Source organism: Neofelis nebulosa, chromosome 3, assembly GCF_028018385.1.
Source record: "Neofelis nebulosa isolate mNeoNeb1 chromosome 3, mNeoNeb1.pri, whole genome shotgun sequence".
Classification (NCBI taxonomy): Eukaryota; Metazoa; Chordata; class Mammalia; order Carnivora; family Felidae; genus Neofelis; species Neofelis nebulosa.
The window spans coordinates 148,762,436-148,775,821 of NC_080784.1; the positions used below are offsets into that span (position 1 = coordinate 148,762,436).

The window sequence follows — 13,386 nt, forward strand, 5'->3', positions numbered from 1 at the left end:
CTTCATTCTCTTTCTCTCTCTCTCTCTCTCTCTCATGAGTCTGGCTATAGTTAATCAATTTTGTTCTTTTCAAAGAACCAGCTCCTGGTTTCATTGATCTGTTCTATTGTGGTTTTGTTTTGTTTTGTTTTGTTTAGTTTCTATTTTATTTCTACTGTAATCTTGATTATTTTCTTCTTTCTACTGGTTTTGGGGTTTCTTTGTTCTTTCTAGCTCTTTTAGATCTAAAATTGGGTTGACATTTTTTTTTTTTTTTTTTTTTTAATTTTTATTTATTTTTGGGACAGAGAGAGACAGAGCATGAACGGGGGAGGGGCAGAGAGAGAAGGAGACACAGAATCGGAAACAGGCTCCAGGCTCTGAGCCATCAGCCCAGAGCCCGACGCGGGGCTCGAACTCACGGACCGCGAGATCGTGACCTGGCTGAAGTCGGACGCTTAACCGACTGCGCCACCCAGGCGCCCCCAAATTGGGTTGACATTTTTCTTGCTTCTTGAGGTAAGCCTTTTTGCTGCAAACTTCCCTCTTAGAACACCTTTTGCTACCTCCCCCCAAATTTGGAATCATTTTCATTTATCTCATGTATTTTTTTTTTCTCTTTGATTTCTTGGTTGACCCATTCATCGTTTGGTAGCATGTTATTTACCTCCATGTATTTGTGTTCTTTCCAGACTTTTTCTTTAGGTTGATTTCTAGTTTCATAGCATTGTGGTCAGAAAAAACTTCAGTCTTCTTTAATTTGTTGAGATTTGTTTTGTGACCACATGTAATGTGTTCTGGACAATGATCCATGTGTACTTGAAGAGAATGTATATTCTGCTGTTTTATGATGGAATGTTCTGAATATACCTCATAGATCCATCTGGTCCAATCTGTCATTCAAAGCCACTGTTTAATTGTTGTTTTTCTATTTGGATAATCTATCCATTGATGTGAGTGGGATGTGAAAGTCTCCTGCTATTGTATTACTATCAGTTTCTTCCTTTATGTTTGTTAGTAGTTTCTTTATGTATTTAGGTGTGCCCATGTTGAATGCATACATATTTACAATTGTTATATCTTCTTGGATTGTTCTGTTTATGATTATGTCATGTCCTTGTCTTTTGTTACAGTCTTTGTTTTAAAGTCTATTTTTGTTTTTCTACGTATTGCTATCCCAGCTTTCTTTTCACTTCCATTTGCATGATAAATGCTTTCCTATTCTTTCAATCTACGTGTGTTTTGGGGTCTGAAATGAGTCTCTGGTAGGCAGCATATGGATAGGTCTTGCTGTTTTTATCCATTCTGTCAACCTATGTCTTTTGATCGGGGTATTTAGTATATTTACCTTCAATAATTTACCTATCAATTACTGATAGGTATGCAGTTATTGCCATTTTGTTACTTGTTCTATGATTGTTGTAGTTCTTTTCTGTTTCTTTCTTTGATTGCTCCTCACAGTTTTCCTGGCTTTGTTTACTGATACATTTGGCATTTATTTTCAAGAGACAGAGAGCATGAGCAGGGGAGGGGCAGAGAGAGAGGGAGACACAGAATCCAAAGCAGACTTCAGGCTCTGAGCTGTCAGCACAGAGCCTGATGCAGAGCTCAAACTCATGAACTGTGAGATCATGACCTGAGCCAGTCAGTGGCTCAAATGACTGAGCCACCCAGGTGCCCCCTTTTACTGATATATTTGGATTCCTTTCTCATTATTTATTTTTTGCATATATCTTACTGGTTTTTGATTTGTGCTTACCATTAGGTTTCTATCTAACATCTTATGCATATAGCAATCTATATTAAGTTGATTGTCACTTAAGTTTGAACCCATTCTAAAAGCAATAGATTTTACTCCTCTGCCCCATCCCCACATTTTAGATTTATGTCATACTTTACATCACTTTATTTGGTGAATCCCTTGATTTTTACAGGTATACTTAATTTTACCCTTTTGTGCTTCCTTCTTTTCTTACTCCCATTTATGGTCTTTCCTTTCCATTCAAAGAATCCCATTTAACATGTTTTTATAAGGCTGGTTTAGTGGTGATGAATTCCTTTCACTTATGTTTGTGTGGGAACTCCTCATCTCTTCTTCCGTGCTAAATGATAGCCTTGTTGGATAAAGTATTCTTGGTTGCAGGTTTTTTTCTTTCAGCACTTTGAATATATTATGCCACTCCCTTCTGGCTTGCAAAGTTTCTCTGAAAAATCAGCTGATAGCCTTATGGGGTTTCCCTTCAATGGAACTATTTCTTTTGCTGCTTTTAAAATTCTGTTTATCACTACTTTTGGCTATTTTAATTACTGTGTGTCTTGGTGTAGACATGTTGGGTTGATCTTACTGGGGACTCTCTCTGCCTCCTCAACCTGGATTTCTGTTTCCTTTTGCAGACTTGGGACATTTCAGCTATTATTTCTTTAAATAAATTTTCTGTCCCCTTTCTCTCTCTTTTCCTTACAATCCCTGTAATGTAATCCTGTAATGAAAATGTTACTATGCTTGATGGTATCACTGAGTTACCTTAGTTTGTTTTCATTTTTCTTTTTTCTTTCTCCTGTTCAGCTTGATTGCTTTCCATTACTTTGTTCTCCAGGTCGATCTGTTCTTCTGCTTCCTGCAGTCTACTATTTTTCCCTCTCTTGTATATTTTTAATGTCACTTGAGTTCTTCATCTCTGGTTGGTTCTTCTTTATGTTTTCTCTTTGCTGAGGGTCTCACCTAGGTCCTCCAGTCTTTTTTTCAAGTCCAGTATCTTTATGACCATTGCTTTATTTCTTTATGAGGCATATTATGTCCATTTCATTTAGTTCTTTTGCTGTGATTTTTTTTCTGTTATTTCATTTGAGACATATTTCTCTCATTTTGTCTAACTCTCTATGTGTGTTTCTCTGTGTTAGTAAGGTCAGCTACATCTCCTGCTCTTGAATGTAGTGGCCTTATGAAGAAGAGGTTCTATAGTGCCCTGCAGTGGAGCATCCCGTGTTCACCAGAACCTGGTGCTTCGTGGGTGTTTCCTATGTGTGTTAAGACTGAGCCACCTTTGTCTTCAGTCCAATTGTGTACAAAAGCTCTCTTTCTCTGTTGTGGGCAGGGTTTGGTCCCTGTGATGTTAGTGGGCCACCTGAACTTCCTTGGGCTTGAGTTGGGTCAGATCAGGGTTTTTCACAACACTGATCTGCAGGGTGCTCTCCCTGTGCTGTGCCCTAAGCTTTTGTTGGTTGGCAGGGCCTGTAGTCAGAACAGATGTCTGGGTCCCAAAGGGGTATATGTGGGGTTTTTTCCCCCTTTTCCTGGGTAGGAGTCACTTTGGAGTGCTGCTGGTCTCTGCAGTGCCGCTTGCACAATGTCTTGCTTGTGGCATCACTTTGGATTGACTCTTGCTGAGGGTGGGTTGGAGGAGTTGAGCCTACAGGAGAATGTGGGGGGGGGGGTAAGCTGCACGCTGTTAGCAAGGTGTTGTGCTGGTCTGCTGTGGGAGGGAACTGTTGTTCTGGAGAACTCTCGCTGAGGCCCACCTAGGGTTGGCGGGTCTGTGAAAGAGCACAGGAGCTAGGTGTGCTCTTTGCAAGCTATTGTATAGAGTTCTCAGGTCCTGCTGGTCCCTGCAGGTGTCTGTGTATCTAGGCTGGGGAGGGTGAGAGAGGGAAATGGCAGCTACCAGCTTTTTTGTTCTTAGAGAAGTCTCCTAAAGATCCCTGCCCCTCTGACACATACTCTGAGATCAGTAAACAAATCTCCTTCCCATATACCCCAAGTGTTTTTCAAACTGCTGCTCCAACGCTCTCTCTCAGTGGGGCTCTTATGCTGTCTCTTTAAGGACAGGGATTCAGCTTCCTATCACCCTCCAGCTTTCCCAGAGAGGAGCCTGCTGATTTTTAAAGTTCTAGTTGTTCAGTCCCATTGACTGTAACAACTCTCAAAGTTAAGCCCCTTTGGTTTCAAAGCCAAGTATTATGGGGATTCATCTTCCCAGTGGAGGTCTTCTGTGCCTGGGGTGGCTAATGCGAGGTCTGCTCCTCACCATTTCTCATGCCTGTGGACAGTGTTGCAAGTCAGTTTAGTTTCCGACCATGTATCCGCCCTTCCTACCTTTTTCAATGTGGCCTCTTCTCAAAGTTTAGCCATAGAGTCTGTTCTGCCAGTCTTCGGGTTGTTTGCTGGGTTATTCACACTGATGTGGGTGTTATCTAGGTTTACTCGTGTGGTGAACTTTGGATGCTCCTACTTCACCATTTCACCCAGAAGTCAGACTCATAATTTCTGAAAATATATTTTTTAAAATGTAATTAAATAACTAATTGAAAAGCTAGTGATATAATTCCTGGCAAAATTATTTATCTAAAATTTTAGTCATCATAATACTTCGGATTTCACAGTAAAATCAAAAGTACCCTTGTGAATCCTTCAGTAATATGTTTGTTTATGAGAAATATTTCATTGAAAAACAATAGTTCTTATTGGGGAAAATTTTTTATTTTATTACAATTCACACAGATCATCATGTTTTATCCTAGACGTAATGAAGAATGCAGAGTAACAAATTCATAAGTAAGAATACTTGTTCTGATATTCAATTTACTCAAAATCAGTTATTATTCACCTACACAGTTAGGACAACATGCTGAGCTCTAGAGATATGAAGATTGAAAAGCTGCATCTTTGCCCTCAAAAGCCCAAAATTAAAAGAGGAAGGCAAATACATAAGAAAGCACATATGCAACGTACAGAGAAGTGATGCATAGTTCTTGTCCATTTTTAGCCCACTGTCATTCCTCCAGACTTGAGATTTTCACTTACATTTATTTTTTTCCAGTTTCCCTTTAGTTAGAATTCATATGCTACATCTATGTCAGCCTCCGTAAGTCAATCACTGTGTGACACTTAGGTAAAAGCTGACACACAAGTAAGTGCTCAGGGATTATGTTTTTTATCCAGGATTAAGAAATGTGACTTTTTCCACCTGACTATTTAGTACACGTAACAAATTGCACACATGATTATTTGAAGGCTAAGCACGGTTTCAAATGTTTTATGCAATATAACTCATTTAAAGACAAAATTATGAACAGGTACCATTATTACCCCATTTTACAGATGAGGACACCAATGTACAGAGGGATTAAGTAACTTCGACATAATCATGCACTGGGTAACAAGCAGAGAATCCTTGATTTGAACCTGTCTGCCTTGCTCCAGTGTCTGTCATCCTAACTACCACACATACTGCCTTTGTGTCATGCTGGTCTTACTCACTGACTGTGGTGATCCTTGTTCCACGTTGTAATCAAAAACTAAAACACAAAACTTAGATCTGTACTGAAATTCATACAGCTTTTTATACTCTTTGGAGTACAACTTTCTGTATAAGTTCATTGAAGCTGAATTTTTCTTGTTTTGCTGTATTGAACATGTGCTTCATCTGTACATGGTATAATTCATAGGCCATTATCTCCCATTAAGGTAATGCACCATAGCACGGTCCCTAAGCCAGGGAGCAGCACGGGCAACACACCTAGAAGGGAGGGCGTTCTCAAACTAGAATCCCTTAAGAAGCTAGTGCTCAAGCCAGGCAGAGGTATGATTGAATGGAAAAACTGCTTAAGTACCATAAATAATTTGTATTTTTCTCTTACAAAAAATACACTTCAAACATATCAAAGAATTAACTACAAAAAAGGAAAGGAAGTGTATTTTGTACTTTTGCCATAACACGTTATCACAAATTTAGTGACACCATTTCTGTCCATCTGTGGACCACTGAAACTAAAGAGGCAGGTTATCTGCTTCCAAAACACAACGGTGGTACAAGCATGGAATAACAGTTGTAGATATTTCTGTTCAATAAGGGAGAAAAATGGAAGGAAAAAAGAAGTCACTAATCCCAAGAAAGTCTGAAATCTAGTCAGGCAAATTCCATTAAGTTTAATGCTCTGTGGCTTGTGGCCTAGATTGTCTTGAACAGACTGTTAGTAAAAATATGGATATTAACAACTCTGCTTGGGAGGACTCAAGAAAATGAGCACAGTAGAGAAAATATATCACTTTAGATAATACCTACATTGTCACAAACAGACTATTGGTGGAAATACACATATGAAAGGGGGTTGAAGTTGATAGAAGGTAGTTAGATGACAAGTAAGGGTATGGGGTTTAGTGATGATGAATTTCAGGTGCTGACAGAATGTGAGGATGCCCATTAGAAAGTAGGAGTCCAACAAAGTAACCTTCAACGTTTACTGTAAATAGTACTTCGGTAACTGGGGGCAACGGAATAAATGATCAAATTCTATACCTAGACTTCAAAAGTTGTCCTTCCCGATTGTAGGAAATAACACTTTTCATCACTCTTGGCCTGAACCAAGCAATTTTTATTTGCCAAATTATTTATTATTTTCAAATTTTCTAGGGACTAATCTCACCCTAGAATAAAAGCTAACATTTACAGCTATTGCCATTACATAATTGAAACATAGCAGAACCCAAGGGTTTGCAATTCTCTTTTTAGCAGTGGTATTAGTTTACTAATTCAGTAAGAGTGCTGGATTTAATTGCTGTACCCAGCAGGAAATCTGGAATAATTGGTCTTTTTTTGCACAGACTTTACTAATGATTGTCACACATCTTTGACTCAGCCCTTCAAAGGAGAGTGGTCATTCTCCAATGTTGGCCAAATGTTGCATTACTAAAGGATTTGCTTCTTGGGGTACCTGGGTGGCTCACTCAGTTGAGCGTCTGACTTCAGCTCAGGTCATGATCTCACGGTCTCTGTCTTTGAGCCCCGGATCAGGCTCTGTACTGACAGGTCAGAGTCTGCTTCAGATTCTGTGTTTCCCTCTTTCTCTGCCCCTCCACTGCTCATATTCTCTCTCTCTCAAAAAATAAACATTAAAAAAAAAAAGGATTTTCTTCTTGGTCAGAGATTCTATTAGGGGGTCAAACTGGCATCCCAAGTCATCTCTAAGAAATATGGGTTCAGCTACAGCATGAATTTTATTTATGAAAATATTAAGCCAACAATGTTATGATTTCACCAACTTTAACTGTACTCTTTAAAAGAAAAATCAACCTTAAACACAAAGAAATAGTGTCTATTTGCTATTGCGGTTCTTCTAAGAAAGCTAAGTATATTTTAAAAGCACAAATAATTTTGTAGTCTAAAATTTCAACTCCAAAAGCAAAAAGAGAATTGACAAAATGTACTCTCATGCAAATAACTGTCCATTTATCGCCATTTGGAGAAAATAAGTGCATGTGTTTTATATATTTGTATACACATAATACATGTTTGACTCCTACCCAACTGGCTAAATTGGAAAAGGTCAGGCTTTGAAAATTGTTCCTGGAAAATGGATTTATCCAGGAAAACTTGTGAGTCTCTACATATTTTATATACCATAAGATTGGATATGAACTATTCCACTTCTGTTCAAAGAGGGCTTTCAGTACATATTTTCTTTAGAACATTCTTAGAATTCAAGTACAAAGCTATAGAAAGCAATAGTATTTCTGTATATAACACACTGTATAGTTAAAATAATCATACCAGCTCTTTTAAAATCTCATTGCTCTGGGTGACTCCCCCTAATTCTTCCATCATTAATTCTTGGTTGGGTTTTTCAGCACTTTTCCTACAAAGCAAATTTTCCTCATGTGAATTTTGAATTGCAGGTCCTGGGGCTAACTGATGAGATGTACTTATGATCACATTGTTTTTAGCTCTTACGGTATAGGTTTCCTTGGGCTTTGCTCTTTTTTGGCAGAGCTGGAAGTGAAAAGCATCTTGGAATGCACGGTGAAAATTCTCATTGAAGAAACCATAAATGATGGGGTTGACGCTGCTATTGCAAAAGGCCAGCCAATGTGCAAACGGGTAGATGTAGATGTTGATAACCCGCAGTTCATTTGGAGACAGGTCAGCATAGTCTGAGAGCATCATCAGTGTCCACAGAGGCAGCCAGGAGAGAATAAAAAGCAGAGCCACAATCAGGAGCATCTTAATGACCTTCTGTTTCTTCTTGGATACCACGTGCCACTGCTCCTGGTTCTGTTTGCCTGTGTGGGGCACTGTCATCTTGAAGAGTGAAATTCCAATCCTTCCATACATGATGACAATGAGGGACAGGGGAGCCAGGTAGATGTTGGCGAACAGCACAGTGGTGTAGATCTTCCTCATTTTCTGATTTGGCCAGTCTTCCCGGCACCAGTAGACTGGACTGGTTTTATTCTGGGAGTTGAGTCTCACTTGGTAATATTTTTCTTCTTGTACATGTAACATTATTGCAGATGGGGACATAATGGCAATGGCCAGGACCCAGATGATCACAATAATGACAGATGCTGTCTTGATAGTGAGCTTTGGCTTAAAAGGGTAGACAACACAGCGGAACCTGCAATTAAAGGCAAACAGCAGTGGACTTGTAACTTTTGACCAAGTTGTGAATTGAATTTAATTCTCCCACTCACATTCCCCTCAAAAAGCATAGAAAGTTACCATTAGCAGTAGAGAGGCACATTCTCTCTCATCAATGCACATTCGCACTGATGTCTTTTGTAACTGATATAAATTTCAACTCAAACTATGAATAAGTGGAGTATCAGACGCTATTAATAATAAAAGTGATATTAGTAACTAGCATATATTGAACATGAATAGTTAGTATTTTGTTTTAGGCTCTTTTTCTTTGGTTGGCATTGATGGTCTTTAAGCTTCCCCATTTACTGGCACAATAGGCTTAGAAAACGTAAAAACTCTTGCCCACAACTACACGTGATTTAAAACAGATAGTTTGGCTTCAGAGACCATATTGTTAAATGCTCCTTTCATGACCTCTGTGCTCCCCTCCCACATTATCTGTGTGCTTAGCCAACTGAACATTAGCAAGATGACATAAACAGAAACTTGACACAGAGGCACCCAACCAAACCACAGCATCATGAGAAATGTTTAAGCATTCTTGTTGCAAGTCACTAAAGTGTTTAAGAGTCTGAGAATTTCCATTATGAGTTCTGATTACTTGCTTTCCAGACGTTCTATGCCCTCTGGTGAGCACGAAAGTTCAATGTCAGTATGTAGAATAATGCTGATTTCATTTTACTGCAATTTTGCTTTTATGACTCTTGATGTTATTATTCATGCTCATTATAATCATACCATATACAACTGTGTAATATTTTATATTTTTTCAAAGTATTATCACCTACTTAATCTCTGATTTTTGTGATGACTCTATAAAAAGGAAATGTTATGAAAACTATTACTTTCCAGATCAGCAGATAAGAAAACTTAAATTAACATGGAGTTGCTGCTGAGCCACTTAAAATCTTTATCTGACATATCTTCATATACTAATTAATTTGAACTTTAATTGCTCTATTGTCCTTCATTGCATGGGTAGTGTCTGCTATCTTAAACAAGTTTTCTTCTAGTGTTTTTTATTGTTTATATTTATTTGAGAGAGAGAAAGAGCACAAGTGGGGGAGGGACACAGAGAGAGGGAGACAGAATTGGAAGCAGGCTGTCAGTACAGAGCCTGATGTGGGGCTCGTGAGATCATGCGAGATCATGATCAGAACTGAAGTCAGACACTTAACCAACTGAACCACCCAGGCACCCCCTTTCCTCCCATCTACCTACCTTTAAATTATAGGTAACTTTATAGGCACAATTCTAGGTATTTTGTTCTTTTTTTGCAAACCAACTATTGGGTCTTCAAATATTTTTTCATTCATTCAACAAATATACATACAATATATTCATATATATATATATATATATGTGTGTGTGTGTGTATATACACACACACACACATATATGTATATGAACAAAAAAGAAAATGCTGTCAGAAAATGGCCAAAGAAAATATTGTGCAATTATGCTAAAATCATGCTGGAGTTTAGATTTGGCCAGTAAGTTACTCAGGCTTCGCTAGAGAAACAGAGTCAACAGTATGCATAAATATATAGAAAGATATTTAAAGGATTGGCTCATGCAATTTGGGAAGAAGTCCCAAGATCTGCAGCTGGCAAAATGGGGACCAGGAGAGCCCATGGTATAGTCCAGTTCACATCTAAGGGCTTGAGAACAGGATAGCCACCGATATGAGTTCCAAAAGCTATCAGGCTCACAACACCAAAAGAGCTAATGTTGCAGTTCAAGTCTGAAGACAGAAAAAGACTGATGTCTCAGCAATAAAAGTCAGGCATTTAATTGCAGGAAGGTCAGCCTTTTTGCTTCTTTGTTCTATACAGGCCTTCAACTGATTGAATAAGGGCCAACAATAGTAGGGAGGGCAATCTTTTACTCAACCTATTGCTTCAAATGTTAATCTCATCAAAAGTACCCTCATAGACACACCCAGAATAATGTCTGACCAAATATCTGGGTACCACATGGAACAGTCAAGGTCACACATAAAATTTATCACTACAACCAGTTAGGAAAAAAAATCTCAGTATTCTATCTCAAGCAATGGAAGATAGTAGACTTGTTCAAGACCGTTAGCACCCAGAACTGATGGGATTTTTTTTAATATGAAATTTATTGTCAAATTGGTTTCTATACAACACCCAGTGCTCATCCCAACAGGTGCCCTCAATACCCATCACCAACCCTCAGTTCTCAGCTTTTAAAAGTCTCTTATATTTTGGCTCCCTCCCTCCCTAACCTTTTTTTATTCCTTCCCCTCCTCATGTTCTTCTGTTAAGTTTCTCAGGATCCACATAAGAGTGAAACCATATGGTATCTGTCTTTCTCTCTATGACTTATTTCACTTAGTATAATACCCTCCAGTTCCATCCACATTGCCACAAATGGCCAGATTTCATTCTTTCTCATTGCCAAATAGTATTCCTTTGTGTATATAAACCACAATTTCTTTATCCATTCATCAGTTGATGGACATTTAGGCTCTTTCCATAATTTGGCTATTGTTGAAAGTGCTGCTATAAACATTGGGGTACAAGTGCCCCTATGCATCAGCACTCCTGTATCCCTTGGGTAAATTCCTAGCAAGGCTATTGCTGGGTCATAGGGTAGATCTATTTTTAATATTTTGAGGAAACTCCACACTGTTTTTCAGAGTGGCTGCACCAGTTTGCATTTCCACTAACAAGAGGGTGCAAGAGGGTTCCCGTTTCTCCACATCCTCGCCAGCATCTATAGTCTCCTGATTTGTTCATTTTAGCCACTCTGACTGGCGTGAGGTGGTATCTGAGTGTGGTTTTGATTTGTATTTCCCTGATGAGGAGCAACGTTGAGCATCTTTTCATGTGCCTGTTGGCCAATTGGATGTCTTCTTTAGAGAAGTGTCTATTCATGTCTTCTGCCCATTTCTTCACTGGATTATTTGTTTCTTGGGTGTGGAGTTTGGTGAAGAACTTATGGGATTTAAAGAGTGACTAGATAGAAGTTGGAGAGAGAAGGAAAGTTCAAGAACAGATTGGATGTGTGATACTATCATTCACTGATTTGGGAAAATGAGAAAAGGAGCAAACTTTTTGTTTACTTATTTTGTGGGGGACTGGTAGAGAAGACAAGTTCAATTCTGGGTCTATTTTGAAGTGCTTGTTGTTGGATATGCAGGTGAAGTTATCCAGGGGGGATTTTGAATATAAGTATGAAATTTAGGAGAAAGACTTAGTCTGGAGAAATAGGTTTGGGAGATTTTTTAGTTTGGCTTCCTCTAAGAGCTGACCCTGAGAAAGGCATTCAGATGCAGGTAGTTCAGATGGACATGAAGGTGTGATGGTTTGAAAACATGTCCTCCAAATTCAATTTCCTTCTCCATGAATATGAGCTGGTTTTAGTGACTCACTTCTTTTTACACTTATTTATTTTTGAGAAAGAGTGAGACAAAGCGTGAGCAGGGGAGGGGCAGAGAGAGAAGGAGACACAGAATCTGAAGCAGTCTCCAGGCTCTGAGCAAGCCTTTCAGCACAGAGCCTGATGCGGGGCCCAAACCCACAAACCATGAGATCACGACCTGAGCTGAAGTCAGACGCTCAACCGACTGAGCCACCCAGGCGCCCCTAGTGACTCACTTCTAATGAACAGGACATAGAAGTGACACTACATGACTTTCACTGGCACTTAGGACACACATGCCTTAGACTACATGTAAGAAGGTCAGCTACCTTGAAGCTGTCCTGCTATAGAGCCCATGTGGAGAAAAACCAGTAGGAATAAAGTGCCTGAGAAGACTCAGTTCTGTCTCCTAGCTGTTTAAGTCCTCCCAATCTGGGCACCTCCATCAGAGTGGGGTTTTATGGAGCTCCCCTCCCTGATGCCAAGTGGAGCAGAGACAAGGTATATTTCTCTAATCAGGGAATCTGTCCACATCACAGATTCATGAGCATCAATAGCCACTAAATAAGTAGCTTGTTTTGGGAGGTGACTTGTTGTATTACAAAAAATAACTGAAACCACAAAGAAATGAAATATGGATTGGAAGGCAGATAGCAAAGGGTATGTCACAGGTGACCATATTTTCATCACTTTTTAAAAGACATAAAACATGACAGACACTGCTGAAATTCTCTTGGTAGGTCTACTCAATCCTTTTCCATTTTACTCAGGAAATCTTGACGTTGCCATGTAGCCCTCCTGTCGGGGCACCTGGATGGCTCAGTTGGTTAAGCATCCAACTTGAGCTCAGGTCATGTTCTCAAGGTTTGTGCATTCAAGCCCTGCATTCTTCTCTCTGCTATCAGTGCAGAACCTGCTTCAAATCCTCTCTCTCTCCCCTCTCCCACTTGTGTGCATGCACATACACGCAGTCTTCTCTCTCAAAAATAAACATTTTTTAAAAATGAACAGCAATGTTTGTTTCTAAATCTCTAATTAGGAGGCATACTAGAAACCGTGAAAAAGAAATTAAGGGATACTTAATACTAAATGTAATGAAATAAACCTGATAAACTCAAGATTCAAGTAGAAAATACAAAGGATATTACAGTCTTTTTATTCACTGTAAAGATGACATAAATAATTGTAAAATTAAGATATAGTAATACAAATATTCACAACTAAATAATTTAGTAGTAGCACTAGTTAGTAGAAAATAATAGTAGTAACAGGATATGGTAAATTTGGAAATAATTAGCTTCCAAATTTTAATGTAAAAAGATATCTGGCATTTGGTGGCTAGCATATATATATATAAATTTTATTCTTCTTACATGTAAAACAAAAAAACTGGATGTATAAGATGGGTTCTTAAAAACAGATTAATGTTGAAAATAGGATCTACTAGTTGTTTTGCTTTTTTTAATGTCAACAATTCTATTGTATTTTTTAAACACTCTCTCATCTTACATGTATGTGTTGCTGACTGGTTAGTTCCTTTTTGGTCCTTTTCCTTGGCTGGGGAGACATCTTTCAGGACATTGTTCAGTTTCCTTCTCAA

General features: G+C 38.7%; 1 protein-coding gene across 3 annotated transcripts in view; it reads right to left on the reverse strand.

The window, feature by feature from the left end:
* Positions 1-5,365: 5,365 nt before the first annotated feature.
* Positions 5,366-13,386, reverse strand: part of NPFFR2 (neuropeptide FF receptor 2) — a 98,514-nt gene continuing 90,493 nt past the window's right edge. For all 3 annotated transcript variants that reach the window (XM_058722322.1, XM_058722321.1, XM_058722320.1), the window contains one exon: positions 5,366-8,370. In XM_058722322.1, coding sequence (XP_058578305.1) covers positions 7,521-8,370 — 850 coding nt within the window. In that variant the 3' untranslated portion in view covers positions 5,366-7,520. The remainder of the gene's footprint in view (positions 8,371-13,386) is intronic.